This window comes from Lolium rigidum, chromosome 1 (assembly GCF_022539505.1).
Source record: "Lolium rigidum isolate FL_2022 chromosome 1, APGP_CSIRO_Lrig_0.1, whole genome shotgun sequence".
NCBI lineage: Eukaryota > Viridiplantae > Streptophyta > Magnoliopsida > Poales > Poaceae > Lolium > Lolium rigidum.
Genome location: NC_061508.1, coordinates 132,711,629 through 132,731,679, shown reverse-complemented (window position 1 = coordinate 132,731,679; position 20,051 = coordinate 132,711,629). Strand labels below are relative to the sequence as shown.

At 47.2% G+C, this 20,051-nt stretch overlaps 2 protein-coding genes and 3 non-coding genes across 5 annotated transcripts; 1 reads left to right on the top strand and 4 right to left on the bottom strand.

The window, feature by feature from the left end:
* The first annotated feature begins 341 nt into the window (after nucleotides 1-341).
* Nucleotides 342-3,284, top strand: LOC124675017 (protein PHOTOSYSTEM I ASSEMBLY 2, chloroplastic-like). The gene is made up of 5 exons (XM_047211113.1): nucleotides 342-477; nucleotides 592-671; nucleotides 1,760-1,919; nucleotides 2,731-2,823; nucleotides 2,935-3,284. Exons 1-5 carry the CDS (start codon nucleotides 357-359, stop codon nucleotides 3,063-3,065), a joined length of 585 nt encoding a protein of 194 aa, XP_047067069.1. The 5' UTR covers nucleotides 342-356; the 3' UTR covers nucleotides 3,066-3,284.
* A 2,456-nt stretch (nucleotides 3,285-5,740) lies between these two features.
* LOC124685557 lies at nucleotides 5,741-5,818 on the bottom strand. The gene has a single exon (XR_006997542.1). It is a non-coding gene; the product is annotated as a small nucleolar RNA snoR117 (small nucleolar RNA).
* An 811-nt stretch (nucleotides 5,819-6,629) lies between these two features.
* On the bottom strand, nucleotides 6,630-6,707 carry LOC124685555. The gene has a single exon (XR_006997540.1). It is a non-coding gene; the product is annotated as a small nucleolar RNA snoR117 (small nucleolar RNA).
* A 958-nt stretch (nucleotides 6,708-7,665) lies between these two features.
* LOC124685556 lies at nucleotides 7,666-7,743 on the bottom strand. Its single transcript, XR_006997541.1, has one exon. It is a non-coding gene; the product is annotated as a small nucleolar RNA snoR117 (small nucleolar RNA).
* An 8,163-nt stretch (nucleotides 7,744-15,906) lies between these two features.
* On the bottom strand, nucleotides 15,907-18,449 carry LOC124674927 (activator of 90 kDa heat shock protein ATPase homolog). Its single transcript, XM_047211010.1, has 3 exons — nucleotides 17,483-18,449; nucleotides 16,285-16,364; nucleotides 15,907-16,192 (listed from the first exon to the last, which is right to left on the bottom strand). Exons 1-3 carry the CDS (start codon nucleotides 18,383-18,385, stop codon nucleotides 16,099-16,101), a joined length of 1,077 nt encoding a protein of 358 aa, XP_047066966.1. The 5' UTR covers nucleotides 18,386-18,449; the 3' UTR covers nucleotides 15,907-16,098.
* Between the last annotated feature and the right edge of the window lie 1,602 nt (nucleotides 18,450-20,051).

Below are 20,051 nucleotides of genomic sequence, written 5' to 3'. Positions count from 1 at the left end.
CCCCCCGCCGGGCTCTTGCCGCTACTAGCGGCGCTGCCAGAGGCGGACGCGGCAGATCCGCGCGAGAGGTCCCCGAAGATTGTGGCCGGTGTCGCGTAGGCGGAGCCGAGGCTGCGCTCGCTCCTAGACGACATGGCGGACGGCCGGCGGCGACGCGGCCGCCGAGTGATGCGAGCTCGGCCCTCCGGTTGGGTGCGAGCCGGACTCGAACGTACGAACGACGCGGTCCGACCGAGCCGGGCCAGATATTTGGCTTCCCCAATCTCCAAGCGCGGTGCCGCTGCTCCACCCTCTTCTGGTCCTCGTAGCGCCACAAGGTGAAGTGAGAGAGGTTGCTGCGGAGACGTGTGTGAGGCATGGCCGGCATCAGCTCCCACTTCCTCCTCTCGCCGGCGACGGCGACGGCGCCGCCGCTGTCGCTCTGCCCTCGCCCCCGTCCCGCTGCCGTTGGAGGCGGCCTCCTCCGGCCGAGCGAAGGTAAGTAAAATTCTTCTCTGCTAGCCTGCCGTGCTCTTCTTGGCACCATACAGGATTATGCCCAATTTGTGAAGGAAACTAACGTGTGTGCTTTGACGACTGCTAATGTTTCAGTGCGGCGCCGAATCAGTTGCTGCTCGAAACCGGATGATGCAGAAGAATGTGCAACAAGCAAGTCAGACACCAGTGGCAAGGTTGTGCGAAGTGTTCCCTTCTCTTCCCAACTCCAGTTACCCTCCAGTCTTCACCAAACTTGCAAAGTACTGTTTATTCATTAACGTTTGTTTAGCATTACGGAGTACTAGTCTTCAAATTGCATAGTTTTAACTTCTAGCAACATAATTTGAGTAGCAAAACAGGCGGACCTGGCAAAAGACCGTGATATGACTATAGTCAGTTAGCCTTACTGTCTCACGGTTAATGGTTATCAGTCACATCTTAAGAATCAAGCTTCTTCTGATGGAAGAGGTGATACCTCTCATACCTGTAAGATATAGGACTGCAGATTACATAATCAAACCTCAAGGATTATTCATCAACGAAAGCATAGAACAGGATCATCCAGAACCTATGTGTCGACTATCAACGCACACTAGCTTTCCTTTGAGCTGTGACTTGTAGAAAGTGGCAATCATAACCATGCTGTTGGGGGAGGAGGTTTGAGTGAAATGTCTATTTCCTCACAGAGTAGTCTTATATTAACGGACAGAGATTTGGTGCACATGAGCTCCAGTGATCCCTTTTCAGAAAAGTAATTAAAAATCATATTCTAAAGTTTTAGAAAAATCTGAAAATAAATCATGATGTAGCCAGTATTATATCCCACAAACATGTAAATTTTCAACTGGAACTAATGTGTATTTTGGGCTGCAGAAAAATAATAAATATGTGGATCTGAGTATAGTGATTCAAGTCTCCAAAAAAAATCAGAATTTGTCATTTTTGTGTAGCTCAGAAAACAAAACATTTGTAATTAAGATTTTATACGTTCGTGGAATACATCATTGGCTACTTTTAGAATTTTGCTACATAATTTTTTGAAATATATAAATATAATTTTCGAATTTTTTAATACACTGAGATCACTGGTGCCCATGATCTAAAAGAACTTTTCGTATATTAACCCAACACTGTCGAACAATGTCTAAAGAGCCAAACGGGTGTATTGGTAACTAGCAATTTCGTGTTCCTGGATTTGCTACTCCTTACACTTAGTTGCTTACCATAACCTTATACGGGTAACATTTGCTTACAAGTCTGATGTGCTTTTTCTCTCTTATAGGATGAAGAAACTACCCCTTCTAGAAGAAAATGTCTTGCTTGCCTGTGTGCTGTAACATTGATCAGTGCGTCAGGCCCAACACTTTATACACCAAATGGACTTGCCGCAGATATGCAAAAGGCAGTATGCAGGAATTGTGGCGGTGGCGGCGCTATAATATGTAAGATTTTTGGGCCACTTTGATCTCTTTCTGTGCCATTATGCCTTGATGATGTTACATGATTCCATCAGTCATAAGAATAGAGCTCCTCCACCTTGAACAGAAGTTCGGAAGAATAACTTCGTTCATAGATTAGCCTACAATTGCAGCATGTGTTTCAGAACTGCTACATTCATTAGTATCTGCAAACATGGTTCATTGGAAGCTAGTTTTGTGTTTAAACCTTCAACAAGTTGTATGGCCACGGGCATCACAAGAGTTTAGGGGGGAAATCCTACATTTCTATTAGTTTTCATTTCTTCACATCTTTAACAATATTGGCTGTTTGCCCATAATCAAATATACTAGCTGTATTGGCTCGTCCAGAATTCTTGGCCTGAAAACTGGTAAACTGTGTTGTCCTTGTTGATGTTACATGCTTTCATCAGTCATAAGAATAGGGCTCCACCTTGAACAGAAGTTCGAAAGAATAATTTCGATCGTAGATTCATTAGCCTACAATTTCAGCATGTGTTTCAGAACTGCTACCTTCAGTTGTAACTGCAAACATGATTCGTTGGAAGCTAGTTTTATGTTTAAACCTTCAACAAGTTATATGACCACGGGCATCACAAGAGTTTAGGGGGAATCCTGCATTTCTAGTAGTTTTCATTTCTTCACATCTTTAACAACATTGATTGTTTGCCCGTAATCAAATATACTAGCTACCTGCAAAAAAAATATACTAGCTGTATTGACTCGTCCAAAATTCTTGGCCTGAAAACTGGTAAACTGTGTTATCCTTCAATAATTCATTGTCAGCTGGATTCAGGTGATATGTGTGGCGGCACAGGGAAATGGAAGGCTCTCAACAGAAAGAGAGCCAAAGATATTTATGAGTTCACAGAATGCCCGAATTGCTATGGTATGCATTGTTTTGTGCTAATGTATTAGATTTCATATCCATCAAGACTTCACTTTTTCACTTTACGGGTTTATTTGTAAATCACACACTTCTATGGTTACTGTCATGTAGGGCGGGGGAAGCTGGTCTGCCCAATTTGTCTTGGAACAGGCGTCCCGAACAACAAGGGGCTTCTCCGACGACCAGATGCAAAGAAGTTGCTTGAAAAGATGTACAACGGCAAGCTTTTGCCCAACTCTTAGGATCAGCAAGGAAAATGATAACCAGGTCTGTATGATCAGATTATGTATTCCAGTTTTTTGCTGAGACTTCGGTTTTGACTAGATGTCAGGCTGCATCAGCAGTTCTTGAGAGAATGGTTTTGAGTAATGTAAGTGCTAAAATACGTTCCAAGTATAACCAGTTCTTCACAGTGTATACAGATAGAATCGTTTGAATAGATGTGAATTGTGAGTATGTCATACAACATTTTTGTGCGATCAAACCTTCTTTTGAGAAGCCTTTAAATTAAATATGTTCTTGCTTGGATTAGTTCATCATGAGATTGAAGGAACATCGGAATTAGTTCATGATAAGACCTTGCGCATTCCAACTTAGCCATGCCAATTCCATAAAGCAAAACAGAAAATATTGATCTCTACATGAGACAGCATACGCATTGAGCTTGTTCCGGACTCTCCTTTTGGAACTTGGGGCATTCTTCATTTATTTATAAATGTATTACACTAAGCATTGAGCTTGTTTCTGCACATCAAGAGCTTTTATCTGAGCTAAAACAAGGCATTGGTGACTGTTGTGCCTAACTCCTGCACAAATGAAGACGGAAGAGCTTTGGTTAAGATCTATAACAACTTCATCAGCTTCTTTATCCACAGTCCTGATCCTGTGAACAAGCGCTTGTCTTCCATCCGTTGCCTTCATATATTGACGTAGCACTTGTGTAATGGCCCAGCGACCTGGGATTCTTCTTGGGTCTCTTGCACTGGTCGCATCAGACAAAGTTTGGTTATCTGCTATTTGTGCAAAGTTCATCTGCTATCTGTGCCAAGTCATCTGCCATTTGTGCTCCAAGTTCCATTGACTCGCTTCTGCCTGCAAAGCTGAAGTAGCTGTTGTTCATGCCTGAATAAGAATTCTTTGTTTTCTCCCATCCAGTGTATGAGTTTTGAAAGTCCAAGCTGCTCTTTCTTTGACATGCAAAACTTGAGTATGGCTTGATGAAAAAACACGTTTTTTTGTCGATTGTCAATTATTTATCAAGAATGCAAAAAGGGTTCTTATCAAACCCAACATAAAATTGGAAAGAACCATAAAGTAAGTAGATCTGACTCCTTGAAAAATGCCTCTATCCGCTATTCTGTTATATAAATTCGATGTGGATCAACTTGTATAAGCGAAATTTTTTTCATTAAGACTTACCGCGCAAGACAAGAATTTTTTTATTTACAATTTTATATTCTTGTTACTAGATGTTCTCCTATCAAAAGCAACAGACTGTTTACAGATAGGATGTTTGAGGATATCGAATAGTCATCCTTAGCAATGCTCATATTGTTCTTGTGACCCCTAAAAAATTGTTGTGAACTCGTACAGGGGTAACATAAATTGGTTTGAAAACTAGCAGGCGCTTTCGTAGTGTGGTTCCATATAATAGTATCATTAATCTCGAGATTCTCAGTATTTGGCAGAAAAATAAAGCCATTAGTTTTAATAATGAGGTGTTCATGGATATTGCACCAAAAAGGGCAACAGGGTGCTTTGCAAATATTTGCTCACATCATTGGCCCAACAGAGATTTCGTTGTTCTTTTCAGCTTGCATTCAGGGGATCAAATTAAATGCAAACATTGGATGCCAAATTGATGCATCTACAGATTGAAACAAACTCCAGAAGTACTGAATTTCTAGTAATCGACATTTTTTACTTTACGTCAGGATTCAGAAATTATTCGTTATTCAGTAGTGAATGTCAGGTTTTGTCCATACATCCGACGCGGTTCCTCGAAAGATATCGCACCAGTCCTGATATTGTCATCAGAGAAGAGCCCAGGTCCGAAGTCGTATGTTCATTTCTGTTCTAGTTTGAAATTGGTATGCCTCGCCACTTTTGTCTCGGCACTTCATTGAGATCTATTACTGGATTGCCCACTATTGCATCGAGCAAACATATCGAATGGGTAAAAAACGGAAATTCGTTTGCAGCGTTAAGAAATGAGTTTCCAATTAACAGGTATAAAAGAGGCAAAACTGTCATGGATTTATAGTGTCGGACAAAGAGACGCGCATGCCGTACGTGAGACGTTGCAAGCATGAAGCTTGTTCCAGAGTTCACTCTCGGCAACATACAGCACCGAAGTCGCTATGGGATTTAGCGCATCAGAGACTCTAATTTGTTGCCTCGCAAACAAAGAACCCTAATCGATCTCAGAAGAATTCTACAGGACAAGGGGTAGGAGACAAGGATGCACAGGCCGAAAGTATAAACCGCCCATGCATGATAATTATCTCCCAGATCGCTCTGAAGTCGCTACACAAATACTCCCTCCGTCCACAAATAAGTGTATCTGCGGGGTTTTCAAGATAAATTATGAGGTGGAGTGAAAAGTACATTGGGAACATGCATCTCTCTACTTTAATTCTTTCTCCAATAAGCTAATTGCATGTAAAAAGCAAGAAAAATATGTGCTCAATATTATTGGGTTTGATTTCCGTGCCATGAGAGAGAAGCAATTAAATTGCATGAGGAAGATAGGAGTACACTCTTTTGTGGACAAAGTTTAGAGACTAGATGTCCACTTATTTGAGGACGGAGGGAGTATGAGCATCAGAGACACTAATTTGTTGCCTGGCTTGATTCACTGGATCCAGACACAAAAACAAAAAACAGAGAAAAAACCAAGAACGAATATCAGATCAAGGGGCCTCAGAGATACATTAGCAATTGTGAATCATCAGAGATATCAGATGGTACGGACAAATTGTTAACATCACAGGCCCGGAAAACATTTCGTTTTTTCTTAGTATAATGCAGTGCAATTTCTTTATACTGAAGTTTGTTTATGGTAGACTTATTCAGGACAACACATCAAATTTAAATATTGAAGCCAAATTGATGCGACTACAGATTGAAGCAAACTCCAGAAGTAACGTATTTCTTGTAGTCGACATTTTTACTTACTTCAGGAATCAGAAATTCTTTGTTATTCATTCAATGTCTGGAAATGCTTCGAGCAGTTTGTCTGAACAGGTATGCTAGAAACGACGACAGGAAGTTGCTCGAAAGATATTGCACCCGTCGTAGATGGCATATTTTCATCAGACAAATGCGCATGTCCGCAGTATGTATCAGACTACTGGCACATCATTTCCGTTATCGTTAGGCATTGGTATGTGTACCCACTTCTTTGGGGGTGATCGTCTCAGTATAACATGTTTCCAAAATCATTGAGAAGAAATTTGGATCTATTACCGGATTGTCCGGTCTTCCAGCCGGAAAACATATTGAATAGGACAACTTTTAAAAAACGAAAATTCAATTGCAGCGTTACAAAATGAATGTCCAATCAAACTAACAAAGAGGCGAAACTGTAATGGATTTATAGTGTCGGACAAAGAGACGCGCATGCCGTTCGTGAGACGTTGCACGCATGAAGCTTGTTCCGGAGTTCACTCTCGGCAACGTACAGCACCGAAGTCGCTATGGGATTTAGCACATCAGAGACTCTAATTTGTTGCCCGGATTGAAACACTGGATCCCGACACAAAAACAAACAGAGAGAGAAAACCAAGAACGAATATCAGATCGATGGGCCTCAGAGATACATTAGCAAATGTGAATCATCAGAGATATCAGATGGTACGGACAAATTGTTAACATCACAGGCCCAGAATGCATTTCGTTTTTCCTTAGTAATGCAGTGCAATTTCTTTGTACTGAAGATTGTTTGTGGTAGTGACTTAAAACTTGCATTCAGGACGACACATTAAATTTAAATATTGGAAGTCAAATTGATGCGTCTACAGATTGAAGCAAACTCCCGAAGTAACGAACTTCTTGTAGTCGACATTTTTACTCAGGAAATCAGAAATTCTTTGTTTCTCATTGAATGCCTGGAAATGCTTCGAGCAGTTTGTCATAGATGCATATTTTCATCAGAGAAATGCGCAGGTCCGCCGTATGTATCAGACTACAGGCACATCATTTCCATTCTCTGGAATCGGTATGTGTAACCACTTATTAGGCGGTGGTCGTCTCAGTATAACCTATTTTCAAAATCACTGAGATGCAACTTGGATCTATTTACTGGATTGTCCATACTTCCATCCGGAAAACATATTGAATAGGACAACTCAATGATAAAAAACGGAAATTCAATTGCAGCGTTACATAATGAATGTCCAATCAAACTGATATATAGAAGAGGCGAAACTTTAATGAATTTATAATGTCGGACAAAGAGACGCGCATGCCGTACGTGAGACGTTGCACGCATGAAGCTTGTTCCGGAGTTCACTCTCGGCAACGTACAGCACCGAAGTCGCTATGGGATTTAGCGCATCAGAGACTCTAATTTGTTGCCTCGCAAACGAAGAACCCTAATCGATCTTGGAATAAATCCTGCGTGAGAACTAGGTGTAGGAGACAAGGATGCACAGGCCGTATGTAGAAACCGCCCATGCATGATAATTATCTCCCAGATCGCTCTCGGCAACGTACAGCACTGAAGTCGCTACGGAGATAAGCGCATCAGAGACTCTAATTTGTTGCCTGGCTCGATTCACTGGGTCTCGACACAAAAACAAAGAACAGAGAGAGAAAACTAAGAACGAATATCAGATCGATGGGCCTCAGAGATACATTAGCAAATGTGAATCATCAGAGATATCAGATGGTACGGACAAATTGTTCGCATCACAGGCCCCGATCAGAGATACAGATTGATTGAGACGAGAGAGGTCAAGAAAACGAGGCAGGAAAAAACGACCGACGATCTCACCTGTGGGCTGCTGGCCCCGGCGGCGGCTGGTTGCGTTGGAAGGGGAGGGTATGAGGCAGTTTATATAGTGGTGGCCTCCAACCCTAATTCCCATCCGCGTGCGGGCTGCGGACGAGGCGAAGAGATGATATCGTCGTCAGGCCCAGACCACATGGGCATACTCAAAGCCCAACACAGCACCCAAACGAGCTAGTGGGCTTGTAGTTTAGAGAACAATTTTAGCTGTCTAGCTCCGACAGAATTAGGCCTGCAAATGACAGATACAGTCATTCTGTTGTGTAGGGTTTTTCCATGACATAATCTATTTGTTTAATCCATGTCCTCAAACTTTGTTGATTATATTTATTTTTTAAGGGATTATATTTCTTTCTCTCCTGACAAATTTTTATTTTCTTCTTCTTTTTCCTTGTACATAATCTTTGACAAATATTTATTTTCTCTCTTTTTTCTTCTCTTTCTTTTTCTCAGGGGATGGGATCTCATTCCTTTCTTGCAATCTTTCTTGTACCCTATCCGCTAAGTACTAAAACATTCACTCCGTTCAGCTCCAACTAAGAGGGGAAGCTCGTACTTGTCTCGTAAAGCTTCAGTTAGGATATTTAGTTTGATTGGGTTACCTTCGGGCTAGCATGTAGATTCTCTGGAATCTCATTGTGTTGGAATCATATATAGATACATATACTTAGAGCATCTCCACTCGTCTCCCCGACGAGGCCCCCGAGCGACGTTTTTCCCATCCGGACGGCGAAATTCGGTCCAGTCGTGCCCCCGGTTCCTCGTTTTCGTCCGGATTTGGCCCTTCATCCATCCGGCGAGCCCACGCCATCCCCGGTCCCCCGGGGCGCGCTCGGGGACTCCGGACGAAAGAATTTGGCGCGAAACGTCGTGTGGACCCTCGTAGTCGGCGACAGGAAAGCCAAATCCTGTCGATTTCCCTCCAATTTGCTTGCATATCCCCAAACTCTCCAGCCGAATTTGTCCATTCTCCTCCTCGTCTTCCAGTTCCAGTTCCCGTCCTTGTCTTCTCCTCCTCGTCTTCTCGTCCACCACCATGCCGCCGAAGAAGGTGCGGCCGCCGGTTATGTTGAACGCAGAGTGGGTGGCGGACGAGATCCGGCGCGAGGTCGAAACAAGCGGCAGGGTGGAGTGGGTGAAAAAAGCCGCCGCCAAGAGGGCGGCGGCCCAGGACGAACAAGCGAGGAAGATCAGCATGGCCATGAGCACGGGCTATGCTCACGGCGGCGGCGCCATGTTCCCCGGCCAATGGCTGACGCAAGGTACATGCAGTTCCCCGTCGACTTTCTCCCCTTCGATCTACTTGCCATCGCCGCCTGCCATGTTCCAAGAGGGCGCCTACGTCCAACCGTCCAGGTTCACGCCGTCGCCGCCCGAGCTCGACGTCGGCAGCGGGAACCAGTACGAGGGCACCTCGCCGGCCCTGCGACGAGGGTCGCTCCCGTTCGGTGCGATGGCGGCGCCGAACGACGAAGAGATCCACGAGATGATCACCTCCGGCTCCATGGCCGCCGCTGTAGTGATCGTCGTGAGCTGACCCGTATCGCCGTACTCTTTTTCCCCAGCTGCGCCGTGCTTTGGACATGTACATGGACGACACCGGCATGCAGTTCAAGTTCCTGAACGTCTACGCCCGCATCGAGAAGTGCGAGAAGTGGGCGGAAACCCGCAAGACCCTCTCGAAGAGCAAGACCGGGCAGTACAACCCCGACGCTCCGGCAGCTGCCTCGGCGGATTGGCGCCCGAAACTCGGCCAGAAGAAGCTCAAAGAGCTCAAAAAGACGGGCAATCCCGCCGACAGGCTGCAGGCGTCGTTCGACAAGTGCTGGGCTGACGCGAGGGCGCACGCCGCCGGGAGGGACGACACGTTCGACGGCAGGTGGCGGGAGATGCTCGCCAACCAAGGCGCCCGGATCGCCCTGCTGAAGACGACGACAGCGGCGAAGAAGAGGAACACTGACTTGGCGTTTCTGATGGGCGGGAACACGGATTTGATGGACGAGGAGCCGAGGATTTGGTACCAGGGCCACCGCAGCGACATCCTCCGACCCACTCCGGCCAGTTCTTCATCGTCTCCGCCGGCTCCTACCTCGTCTTCCTCACCGTCTACGTCGTCGACTGCCGCTGCTTCGACGTCGACTGCCGCTGCTTCGACGTCGACTGCCGCTACTTCGACATCGACTACCGCCGCTTCGACCACGGCGTGTGAGGAAACTGGTCCGTCGGACACCGCCGTGCCAGCCGGGACTGCCGATGAGCCTGTTCCCGTGTAATTTCCCTCCTATCGCCGATCTGTGGCTGATCCTTTTGCTGGTCCTTTTGCCGATCAACTGGCCGTATTTGTAGCGCGGCACGACGATTTGTTTGAATTTAAACTATGTCCGGCGAACTCTGGGTGGACGACTGGAAATACGGTACTCCCCACGACTTTATTTCGTCCAATCCGGCGGTTGTTTCGTCCGAATTTCGTCGTGGGTAGGCCCAAGGAGTGGAGATGCTCTTAGCTATATGAACACAAACATGCACATCTTATCTCTACGAGCATCTCCATAATACTGAGAAGGCGAGTCTTGAGGATGACAATATCACTTAAGTGCCTCGTTGTTGAAGAAAAATTCGCCTCTTATGAGACACCAAATCGGTCAACCTAAGGTTTGATTCTTAGGACTCAATGTGTGAAGGTTTTAGCTGGGCCATGATATGCGGTGGGGACTCAAAAATCGCCTCTTTCATGGATGAATCACTACTATTGTTGAGACCCAGGTGGTGGAGGTGTTAATGGAGGGCCCTGTATCTAAAGTGGTGGTTAAGATTGTTGCAGAGGTGATTGTCACCATGATGACATGTTGATGATATACATTTTTGTTGCAGGTAGGGTTTACAAACGAGTTCTTTTATGGTACCCTCAAATAAATACCTTACAAACTTCTTATGGCATGTATATTTTGATGAGGTGGTATGTTCTTCCTCATGTGGCGGTGACCTTGCGGTGTACTTAGGATGACACCCACTTATGTTGTGGTGGCGGGTTAACACTGTAATGTTAGTGGTAAGATGAACTTATGATCCACTTCTGATAACAATCATGCATACTCCTCTTAGTTTATGATTTCTTGTGAACTTATGATGATTTGATATGATTTCGTTAATGTTTGTGATGATTGTATGATTGTACCTTCTTCTTCTTGTACCATGTGAGTGGTATGTGATGTTCCGAGAGAGAATACAAAAGTCTACGATTTGTCAAGATAAAATCAATGGTTATGGGAGATATGATACTTCCAAAGAGGCACAAGGAGCACTAGAGCTTTTTGTGCCTATAGGCAAATGAGCATCTTAGGTACTCCGCCCATAGTGTAATATGTAATGGCATAGTAAGCTCTTATTTAAACCATGGTAATAATCACACATATTTTTTAGATGGCTGGGTGAGCCGTGGCCCACCCTAAATTTTTAGAAAACGTTTTATATTTAGTCATTTCAGCATATTTTTATCACACATGAGCTGTAAAAATTACAAATTAGAGGTATGTGCCCACCCTGAGGTATTTTTGTGCGTCCACCACTAGTAATAATATGCAGCCTCATGTGCAACCGGCAATGTATCAGCCAAGAAAAAAGTTATATACAGCCTACCAAACTTAAGGGAGGACACTTACCCAATTGATGCAGAAAAATCCTTCACTAAGGGTCCGTTTGGTAGCATGAGCCGATTTCTTGCACCACTGCTTCCGTGGGAAGAAAGCACATGCACATTCAAGATAGGTCATGGGCTAGAAAAAGCCATGTTATTTGGCCGCCTGGACCGCTCATTTCTGCACCGGGTAGGGAAGCGACCCCCATTGTTTGGTTTCTCGCATGCTTTTTCTAGCCTCACATATATGGCAATATGGTGACATTACCTCACCCATCACAAGCATGGGCACATCGCCGACCACGAAGCAAGCAACCACCATGGCACCGCCGGTCAAAAGCGTCACCACGTCGCCGACCACAAAGATGATGACCACCATGGCACCGGCGGTCATGCCGGTCACAAGCATCACCACGTCATCCACTACGAAGACGAACACCACCATATCACCGTTGTTCACGCCCATCACAAGCATCACCATGTCGTCGACCACGAAGACGAACACCACCATGACATTGTCGATCACGCCTGTAAGAAGCATGACCACGTCGCCGACCACGAAGAAGAACACCACCATGACACCGTTGTTCACGCCCGTCACAAGCATCACCATATCGTTGACCACGAAGACGAACACCACCATGACACCACCGGTCACGCCGGTCACAAGCATCACCACGTCATCGACCACGAAGAAGAACAACACCATGACACCGCCGTTCACGCCCGTCACAAGCATCACCATGTCACCGACAACGAAGTTTAATACCACCATGGCACCGCCGGTCACTCCGGTCACAAGCATCACCACATCGCCGACTACGAAAACGAACATCACCATGCCGCCACCACCATAGATTATCACCTCTTACTTTTCACCTATCATCACCACGTGGCCGTCCATGTAGATGGCAAGTGAGAAGTTAAGCAAAAGTATTCCAAACTATACTCACACATATGTATAGATTAGAGTATACTAGCGAGTCATTTATATATCCGTGTATGTATCGAAATAAAAACTTGTCAACATGAAAGTCATGCGGAATGGTGAGGTGAACATACTCCTCAAAGAAAATTTCAAACGGCTGAGCATGTACGATGAATTTGGCAAAATTCGCTTAAAACTTCGTACACAAAATTGATGATTTACGACTGACGAAACTCGAAAACTGATTGTTGGAAATGATTCATATCATCGACACGCATCTTTTTCATGTACAGCTTATTTTGATTCAGAATATGGTTGTGTTGATTTAAAGAGAGGGTGTATAGAGTAGTATAAGGTAGAGTGAGCATAAGGAAGTCCATGTGCAGAGGTTGCATCCATCGAGCGTAGAAGTGACGAGAACAGGACATGCCGGCTGGAAACGCTCGATTCGTGTGTTGCTCTCGAACCTGTCCCCGGGATGCTTTGAGAACCGGTTAGGCCACAACGCGAAGGCCTTCCAGTCAATCGAACAGACCATTTCGCTTCTCAGCCCATGCAAAAAAAAGCAAACAGACCCCAAGGTTATACGCCGCCCGCTTCTTGCTGCCCACTGATCGACTTGCTCGGAGCCCGGCGCTGGTCTTGAGGAGCTGGCCACGAGTACCGTAACGTTGCATGGAGGGCGGTGGGACTAGGCCCATGTCGACACAACGGAGCGATTCACGTCGACGGTGCTGGTTAGGTAATGGCAGTGGAGTATTTCAGCGTGTTTGGCAAGAGCAGGGAAGGGGAATGGGAGTTTAACGCCAATTCCCTATCCCAGTCGCAATTACCAGGGTCCCCCTAGGTAAGAGATATGTGGAAGTTTAACACATGAATTCCCTTTCCACTTCCCTCCTTAATTCCCATTCCATCCAACCAATCAAGGGATTAAAACTCACCATGCCCTAAACTCCCATTCCCTCTCTCTAATTCCCACGAACCAAACAGGCTATTTGTGTGCTAGAGGTTCAACAGCGGCAAATTTGGCAAAGGAGTGCAGGAGAATCGATAGGGTTTCTGCTCGATACCGGCAACCCAAGCCATATGTACCGTCTGAAGCGGGCTTTTCTCAGGCCGGGTCACAGGCATTGCACGAAGCGCAAAACCAAGCAGCGCCTAGAGCTGCCCTTAGAGCATCCCCACTCGTTGGCGCTCCCCACGCCCAAATCCGGCGAAATTTTCATCCGGATTGGATGAAGATTTGGCGTGGGGAGCGCCGAAGTTCCAGCCGTCCCCCCGGCAGGAAACCCCCAACCTCGACCATTTGACATATTTCAAACAAATTCAACATAAAATTTAACAAGTTCGGCAAACAAGAGGATGGAAATTGCTGAAACAAATTCGGCGATAACAGTACAATGTTTAACAAGTGCTGAAACAAATGAAGCACACAAATTTCACAATTTTTCAAACAAATTAAGACAGACTAGTTGGCGTCGGCGTTGGCGTTGCCTCGGAGCCTCCATATGTGCTCCACCGGATCATCTTGAAGCAGCTGGTGCATTGTAGAGTCTCGAATCTCCCGGCGCATAGCAATGAAGGCGGCCCATGATGGAGGCACTCGGTGATTAGGGCCGTGCAAGAGGACCCTCTCTCTCATATGGTGCTTCTTGCTCATCCGGAGGAACCGGATGCTTTCGCTCATCTTCAATAATCATGTTGTGTAGGCACACACAGCAGTTCATCACCTCTCACATCTGATCTTTGGACCAAGTCATAGCGGGGAACCGGACGACAGCAAATCTCTGCTGGAGGACACCAAATGCTCGCTCGACGTCTTTTCGGCATGCTTCTTGTTTCTTGACAAACTCGCAAAGTTTGGGGGTGCTAGGGTTGGAAATAGTCTTCACAAATGTTGCCCACTTTGGATAGATACCGTCTGCAAGGTAGTATCCTTTGTTGTAGTGCCGACCATTGATCACATAGTCCACCGGGGAGCATGACCCTCAACAAGCTTGGAAAAGACCGGGGAGCAGCTTTAGGACGTTGATGTCATTGTTGGATCCAGGCATACCAAAGAAAGAGTGCCAAATCCAAAGATCATGGGTAGCCACCGCTTCAAGTATCACAGTGCAGCCTTTTTTGTGACCCTTGTACATTCCCCGCCACGCAAACGGACAGTTCTTCCATTGCCAATGCATGCAGTCAATGCTTCCAAGCATCCCCGGAAAACCTCTAGCTTCATTTGTTGCAAGGATCCTCCGAGTGTCTTCGACGGTGGGTGATCTCAAGTAATAGTCCCCGAACACGCTATGACGGCCCCGCAGAACCGGTAGAAACAATCAAGGGCGGTGGACTCCGCCATCCGAAGATAGTCATCTCGCAGTATCACCGGGAGCTCCATACGCCGACATCCTCATAGCCACCGTGCACTTCGCAGTGACGAAAATCCAACCAAACCAGAGTGCAATCCGCCTTGCATCCGAAGTAGGGATCAAAGTGGCGGATGGCATACACAATTTGCGAAATAGCTTTCGCTCATCCCGAAACGACGCCGGAAAACACTCTCACCGTGCAATGGATTGTCGGCGAAGTAGTCGACGTACAACATGCAGTAGCCCTTCATTCGCTTGTCTCGGCTTGCACTTCCGGCGACCTCGTGCCGACCCACCACGCCGACGAGTTGCCGGTCCGGCGTACATGCTTGCCAAGCAACCAAGGATCATCATGTGCTCGTCGTCTTGGGCGGCCGCCGCCATCTCTTCTTGCACAAGCTCGACGAACATCCGCTCCTCCTCTTCGTCCGAGTCCATGGCCGGCGAGGCAAATGGACGAACACCCGACGGCGTGGTCGAGGCAACCCGAGCCGCGAGCGACGACGAGCAAGCAGGCCGGAAAACAGGCCGGCGGAAGAGCAACCAGATAGGCCGTCGTCCAAACACGGCGGAATATAGGCAGGTGAGGAAGGAGGGGTGGCGCAATCTGGGCAACAAGCCGGCGGGGTGGTGCCGGCGGCGAGAGAGATACGAGGGGTGGGGGAGATTTTGAGCGACGTGACGGTGGGGTTCGTGCGTCGAGTCACCGACAGATCGGGCCCTTCCCCGCTTTTCACTCGTCCGGAGTCCCCGAGAGCTCCCCGGGGGGCCGGGAGTGGCGTGGGATCGCAGGATGAATTTAGGCCAAATCCGGATGAAAACGAGGAACCGGGAGCGCGACTGGACCGAATTTCGCCATCCGGATGGAAAAAACGCTCGCCGGGGGCCCCCGGCCTCCTCGGGGGGACGAGTAGAGATGCTCTTAGCCACTAGTGCAAAAGAAATCCTTCGGTTGCCCGAAGTTCTCACTATGCTCCCCAGGGCCGAGGGCCAAAAATAGCTACACGCCCATAGTACGCCAATCATAAGATTGGATAGGACAGGACATGAAGCTTTCCCAAGGTTTTCCTGTAACAATGTTTCGATCGTACCCACTCAGCAGTCAGCACCATCAGGTGATAACGATTTCACCAACATCAACATTGATCATGAATTCAAAACACCACAAACAGTCCCCCACAATCCATCTTGATGAATACAGGGTAACAGATATTTTTGAATTCTCGCGATTCTCGAATTTTGTGTGTCTATCAGCATAAAATAAACTGAGGCAGTAAAACAGGTAGAGGCATGACAAGGCAGGAATTCCTAAAAGGTAGACATCCAGAATCCAGACGGGAGTTCTTTACATCCCAAAACCGAACACTGCGCGTATCCTCTGAAAGATGAGCTCTGTCCAGCCTCTCTCAGTGTTCTCCACCACAGTGGAGTTTCCATACCTGCAGCAGGAGAGGCAACCCAAGTGGAGCCTCAGATTCAGAAGACAGGAACTTGGTAACCTATTCAAATTCCAACGATAAACTCAACATACCTGTCTTCAACTGGCACATCAGTTTGTTTAAGCTTTATGATCGTAACTCCTGACTCAGGCTCATCAAACACCATCCTGACCTGCATTCAAGTTCCACACAGCACAACGAAGAGATGTTTTTTAGAGGAAGCAAGTGCGAGACAATAACAAGATGGTGTCTACATACTGGCCATTTATGTCTCCTATGTCTATAGCAAATGAAAATATCAACTGGTAAAGCATAGTAAGTACAGTGGCATCCAGAAAAAAAAAGAGCATAATGTAGGATGGAGATGACCGTGGACATGAATTTTACACCCTCTAAGTGGAATCAGCGGGTGTCACGAGCTCATGATCATTAGGAGCCTTCGCCCGTTAGTCATAGATCACTCCGTACCAATGGTTACGCCGTTAATCTGATTTTTAGATTTGTTTGTCAACAGGTAGTACGGCCATCTACATACAGCCTGAAATCCAGGCATCTCCTTTCTCCTTTTCGAGAAAACACAACCTACCATCCAGGCCCGCAGACCTACTGACTCGAATTAAGGTATACTTCCACATAAAAACCTCATCTATCAACATAGAAACAAATAGTACTGATGATATGCTTCAAAAGAAAGTTTTCGCATATTAATAATTATAGAGACCTTAAATACTCAATTAAAAATGACATTGGGAATATTTGATATTTCATCACATTGAAAGGTCATTAGGAGGATGTATAAAGAAGTGGAAATGAGAATTTACAAGTATCAATACATGTATGATATTTGGAATATAGTGGGAATTATAGTAGAACCCCCGCAAGTTCACAGCCTAAGGAACAGGGAGATGGGCATTCCAATAGATAATGACTTCCTATGCTTATTTGCATCCCAGATGGTCTGTTCTTAACAGTATCTTTATCCAAGTATCAAACATCCAAACTTGTTCTTTCTTGGTTAGATAAGCTAAAGCTAACTGTGGTTTCAATATGGGTGAATTTCAGGCACAGAAGATAAATGTTCCCTTTCCTATCATAGTGGAGAGGTAACATCCAAACTTGTTCTTTCTTGGTTAGTTATAAGCTAAAGCTAACTGCGGTTTCAGTGCGGGTGAATTTCAGGCACAGGGTATCAAATGTTTCCTTTGTAGCACAGCATAGTTGAGCGGTATAATTGCAAGACACAATCAAGGACAATACCAAAATCATGATGTCTTTGAGCACAGAACTTACTGTAGAATGTACGCCATCAGCCCAGCTCCCAAACCGCCACTTCTGCACGATGAGCTTCCCTTCCTGCAGCTCCTCATTGACGCCGGTGATGGATCCATCAAACAGGCTAAACTGGCCACCAACCTCCTTGCTGATCCTCGTGTTGCTCTGCGTGAAACCCTTCCATCTGTTCTCATCCATCAAGATCTCATAAATGTCCTTGGAGCGGCAGTTGAACTTCTCTGTCATCTCGATAGTTTTGAATCCATCCTTGTCCTTCCCCTTCGCCTTCTTCTCCTTAGCTACTGGCGCTGGAGCGGGCGCCGCTACCTCCTTCACCGCGGAAGCAGGGGCGGCAGCAGCGCCACCGGTCGCTGCTGCCGCCTTGGTGGGGATCTTCTTAGCATCTAGCTCGTCCTTGGCCGGGCCACCCTTTGACATGGTGGCCACATACTCCCGGATCTTCTCAAGGACCAGAGGCTTGCCACGGGCGATGAAGGCGTCCTTGGCACGGCGCGCGAGGGGGCTGTCGTCGCCGCGGACAGTGATGCGGAGCTCGGGATCCTCGTCGGCGTTCTCGTCGGCGAGGTAGGGGACCTCGGCGGCGCCGGTGACCTTGGCGACCCCCGATTCGGAGGTGGCCTCGGCCTCCCAGGAGAGCGTGAGGGAGAGCTCGTACCCGGGGATGACCTTGCCCTTGCGGATGTTGACGTAGGCCTCGCCGTCGAGCTTGTCGAGGGTGGTGGTGCGGAGGGTGAGGCCGCCCTCGCCGGATAGGACGGGGAGGCCGGCGAGCAGGGCGGAGAGCCGCGCGCGAGACCACTCCAGGCAGTCGCGCTCCGCCCAGTGCCAGTTGTGGACGTTGGCGCCGTCGGGGCGCTCCTGCACGATCCACCGGGCGTCGCCCTCGCCGAACTTCGCCATGGGGTTTGGGGGCGGCTAGGGTTTGGTCGGGCTCGATTTGCTTTTCTATCCCTGGATCTGCGCGTGCGCTTGGTGGGTTGGGGGTGGAGACGAGACCGGAGATGGCAAGCTTTTAGATTGACCGGCGGCTGCTTCTGGATTGTTCGGTCGCGGGTTAGAATTGTCTGGAAGTTGAGGGGGGCGCGGAGAGGGTTTCTAGGATGTTCTACGGAAAGGGTACCTTTTCAGTTTTTTAACTTGTCATGGACGTATTTGAAATTTCAGATATTGGAACGAAGAATTTAAAAACACATGCTGTGAAGAATTTTTATCTACTTTAAAAAAATTAAAATTATCTACAGAGTCAAATAAAATGCACAAAGGTATGAATGTGCAGGAACAAGGGAAACCATGAGAGACGACTTACTTGTTAGTGAATTGCGGTGTTAGGGCATCAGCCATAAAAATATAAAATAATTCATGCAAAAATTCAAGTAAATTGAAAATTGATAAGTTTAACTAGATCAAGACTTATCAAGCGGCTTTTCATCTGATCAACCACAAATGTTCTATTAAATTATTTTGCAGTTGCCGATAAACGTTATTGTCACAGATTTCACGATGATAGCGGGAAATCGACAAACTCGGTGAGCACCTAGGTGATCAACTTCGCTAAGAGGGTTGTGGTGTGATCATACTGTTGATCATCAACCATTTGAGCATCACGAAGAAACCCACGCACGAGTCGTCCTCCTCCAAGGGCGACTCGGGCGAACCCTAGCCACCGCCGCCGCTTTCCCCACCCCTCCCCTCTCCTCCTCGTCATCCCCGGAGGCCGCCGCCGGCGAAGCCTGGCGTGGCCGGTGATGGGGGTGGGGATCCTCGCGTGGTCCCCTGGTTCGACGGTAGGAGGCACGCCTCCACGTCGGGGGGATGGTCCCGGTTCTGGTTGATGGCGGCGCGGGCGGGCTGTAGGATAACGTTGCATAGAAAACAAAAAATTTCCTACCGCGAACACGCAATCCAAGCCAAGATGCAATCTAGAAGACGGTAGCAACGAGGGGTTTATCGAGTCTCACCCTTGAAGAGATTCCAAAGCCTACAAGAGGAGGCTCTTGTTGCTGCGGTAGATGTTCACTTGCCGCTTGCAAAAGCGCGTAGAAGATCTTGATCACGATCGGTTCCGGCGCCACGAACGGGCAGCACCTCCGTACTCGGTCACACGTTCGGTTGTTGATGAAGACGACGTCCACCTCCCGTTCCAGCGGGCAGCGGAAGTAGTAGCTCCTCTTGAATCCGACAGCACGACGGCGTGGTGTCGGTGGCGGTGGAGAACTCCGGCGGAGCTTCGCTAAAGCTACGCGGGAGATATGGAGGAGAGGGGGCGGCTAGGGCTAGGGTTTCTTCGCATGCCGGGTCATGGCGAGCATGTGCTCACTAACGGAGCTGCCTTCTTCCATCATGCAGCTGAAGAATTGTTTCGATGCTTCATAGCATTCCACGGCCGCATGAGTCTCAAAAATAGCTTTCAGCTCTTTCATCAACTCATGAGGATCGTGGTGCTCAAAACGTTTTTGAAGATCGAATTCCAGACTGCATAGGATGGCACACTGAACTTGAGAGTACCGTATTTTCCGAGTCTCGTAAACAGCTTTTACTTCATCGGTTTCGGTTTCGCAGGAGGGTC

Excerpts from the sequence above, each read along its gene's own strand:
- LOC124674927 (XM_047211010.1), bottom strand. The coding sequence starts at position 18,385 with ATGGCGAAGTTCGGCGAGGGCGACGCCCGGTGGATCGTGCAGGAGCGC. Across the intron at positions 16,365-17,482 it reads CTGATGGCGTACATTCTACA|GTCAGGATGGTGTTTGATGA; the intron begins GTAAGTTCTGTG and ends ACTTGAATGCAG. Across the intron at positions 16,193-16,284 it reads GATGTGCCAGTTGAAGACAG|GTATGGAAACTCCACTGTGG; the intron begins GTATGTTGAGTT and ends CTCCTGCTGCAG.
- LOC124675017 (XM_047211113.1), top strand. The coding sequence starts at position 357 with ATGGCCGGCATCAGCTCCCACTTCCTCCTCTCGCCGGCGACGGCGACG. Across the intron at positions 672-1,759 it reads AGTCAGACACCAGTGGCAAG|GATGAAGAAACTACCCCTTC; the intron begins GTTGTGCGAAGT and ends TCTCTCTTATAG. Across the intron at positions 1,920-2,730 it reads CGGTGGCGGCGCTATAATAT|GTGATATGTGTGGCGGCACA; the intron begins GTAAGATTTTTG and ends AGCTGGATTCAG.